Here is a 2,500-nt window from a genome sequence, read left to right as displayed (position 1 = left end):
AACTAGTTTTATCATCATTATTACTATATTCATTACTTGTTACTTTTTAAAACATATCCTTAAGATATCCATGTGGTTTAAACCAGATTCATTATTTATTTGATAGTCATATCAGCAAAGTAACAGCCTTTAATAACTTATCTATCTACTTTTTTCTTAGTATATTACACAAATCTGAAGACATTAATTGCTTAAGCATTTCAGGATGTGATTATATTATATCTGCACATGCTTGCAAGTATATATAGATGTACATATAAGAAGTAGTCTTACTGTAATCATCCACATGCATCATTGGGTATATGATGATAGGGTAAAGTGCTGCACTGATGAATCCTACAAGTCCTCCAAGGAACAACCCATATCGCCAACCCCTTAATGTAGACATTTCTGATAGCTAAAAGAAAAGAGAACATTTAAGTTTGTGTCTAAAAGGTGTTTTTTCATTAGCCTAATAAAGTTAGATGCAAATGACTACACACACACACACACACACAGATAGCTACATATAGATAGTTTCAAACATTCATTTAGTACAAGATAAACAGTACATGGAATGAATGGAATGATAAATTCTAAGACATTTTCTTTCTAGGAAATGCCTGTTACAAACTAAAAATAAAGAAATTATTCAAAAATGAATATCATCATGGCCTGCAACAATGGAAAAGGTAACAAACCTCCAACGTATATGTTCTAGTAGGACAGAGTTTGGAGTGGTTCCTTGCCTTATGAAAAATAGTTAAGAGCATGGTGATAATTGCAAAATTGCTACATGAGTGTGAAGTAATATGTTTCAGAATTAATCACTATTCTAATTCCATTTACCATTTAAATTCATGAAAAATAATGGACCACGTAAACAATGGGTAGTTGTAAATATAGTAGAATTAGTACACCACTCTCTACCATTGTCCATTGCACATATTTTCTAAATATTCTGAAGTCTTTAACCAGTAATTACCATTGCATTGAGTAGAAATTAGCAGTAATAGCAATATATATATATATCTATAGATATAGATACAGATATAGATATGGATATAGATATATATCTATATCTATATCTATAGATATAGATATGGAGATATAGATATATAGATATATAGATATATAGATATAGAGATATAGAGATATAGAGATATGATAGAAAAAGCCACAATGTAAAACTAGATTTATTGAAAGTGAGACAACAGTTTCGGAATCCACCTGGAATGTGAGGATGGAATCCAGGTGGATTCTGAAAATGTTGTCTCACTTTCAATAAATCTAGTTTTACATTGTGGGCTTTTCTATCATAGTATCAACATGTTAGAGTGTTTTAACCATTCATATATATATATATATATATATTTTTTTTTTTTTGTATGTCTAAGCCCATCTACTATCAAGATGGATTCCCAAAGATTCCTAAAACATGTCAGATAGTAAATAGATATCACTGCAAGAACTACCCTATTATCTCTACTCTGGGAATGGCCAAATATGGCCAGTATGTGTGTAGGTGATTGTTGGCATTTACCAGAGCAAGAATGCAGAAGCCACTGTGACTATCACTATCATGTTGGACTTCCATTAACTAGTCTCAAGTGGATAAGAAAAACGCTTATACAATTATGAGGAAAAAGTTCCATTTTGAAAGCCACTGTGTATGTGTAACACACATCTGATATACTATGGAAATCAGGCTTTTATTATGTCTGGTATTTTGTGTATCTCTGTGCTATTTTATACTAAACCACATACTGATACTTGTATGCATTACATAACTACAATTTCACATTACATGTGTAATAGCATTATATAAGTTCAGAGTTGGGAGTTATGGTCTAAGAACAAAGCTCATTTTGAGATAGGCATTGTATTTTCTGTATTTCTTTGTAAACGTGTATTGTTTACTATCTACTTACACAGTTAATGAATCTACATACAAAACAAAGTCCCCAGTTTGTGCCGATCTACGAGTTACGCTTCATTTACTACCTCAACGTATCATTCTATAAGCTGAACCTGAGTGATAAAATACATAAAATACTTATGTAATTTGTAAACAACTAATAAAGAGACGCATTTTCCTATACTTTCTTCTTTTTTATAGGGTTTTAGACTAACCTTTTCTTATACTTTACCGGAAAAGGGTAAGTGTACGGAGTCACATTCAATTTCTAACTCTTGTTTACCTTTTTACTATGTATGAATTTCAAGTCTTTATCAAAATTACTATTGAAAAACTCTGCTGTTGTGTTATTTTATTCTTGTCAAAATATGTGGCTTTAGAAATAACGGATTGGCCTCGATTTGCTTCCACACTATTTTTATTAATGAATGCACATTGTTTACGTTCCCGATGAGAGTATTTTCCTCTTCGCTAACCCTTCGTCGTTAGGATGTTCATATTTCTTTTCATTATATCCTTAAACACAAATCATATAAGTGAGCATGAAATCCCTCTATTGACCCTCCCTGACCACGCACACCCCCAGAGAAAAGGAGAACGTTT

The 2,500-nt window shown here is 31.6% G+C and overlaps 1 protein-coding gene across 1 annotated transcript in view; it reads right to left on the bottom strand.

Moving 5' to 3' along the window:
- LOC125027367 (small integral membrane protein 20-like) overlaps positions 1–2,432 on the bottom strand; it is a 3,637-nt gene extending 1,205 nt beyond the window's left edge. Inside the window, exons 1-2 of the mRNA XM_047616415.1 lie at positions 2,113–2,432; positions 274–397 (exon numbers count right to left, since the gene is read on the bottom strand). Of these exons, the coding sequence (XP_047472371.1) occupies positions 274–388 (115 nt within the window). The 5' untranslated portion in view covers positions 389–397; positions 2,113–2,432. The remainder of the gene's footprint in view (positions 1–273; positions 398–2,112) is intronic.
- Between the last annotated feature and the right edge of the window lie 68 nt (positions 2,433–2,500).

The sequence above is a fragment of the Penaeus chinensis genome, chromosome 7, assembly GCF_019202785.1.
Source record: "Penaeus chinensis breed Huanghai No. 1 chromosome 7, ASM1920278v2, whole genome shotgun sequence".
Lineage (NCBI taxonomy): Eukaryota > Metazoa > Arthropoda > Malacostraca > Decapoda > Penaeidae > Penaeus > Penaeus chinensis.
Note: the sequence above shows the minus strand (reverse complement) of the source record. Positions and strands in the feature narration are given on the sequence as shown.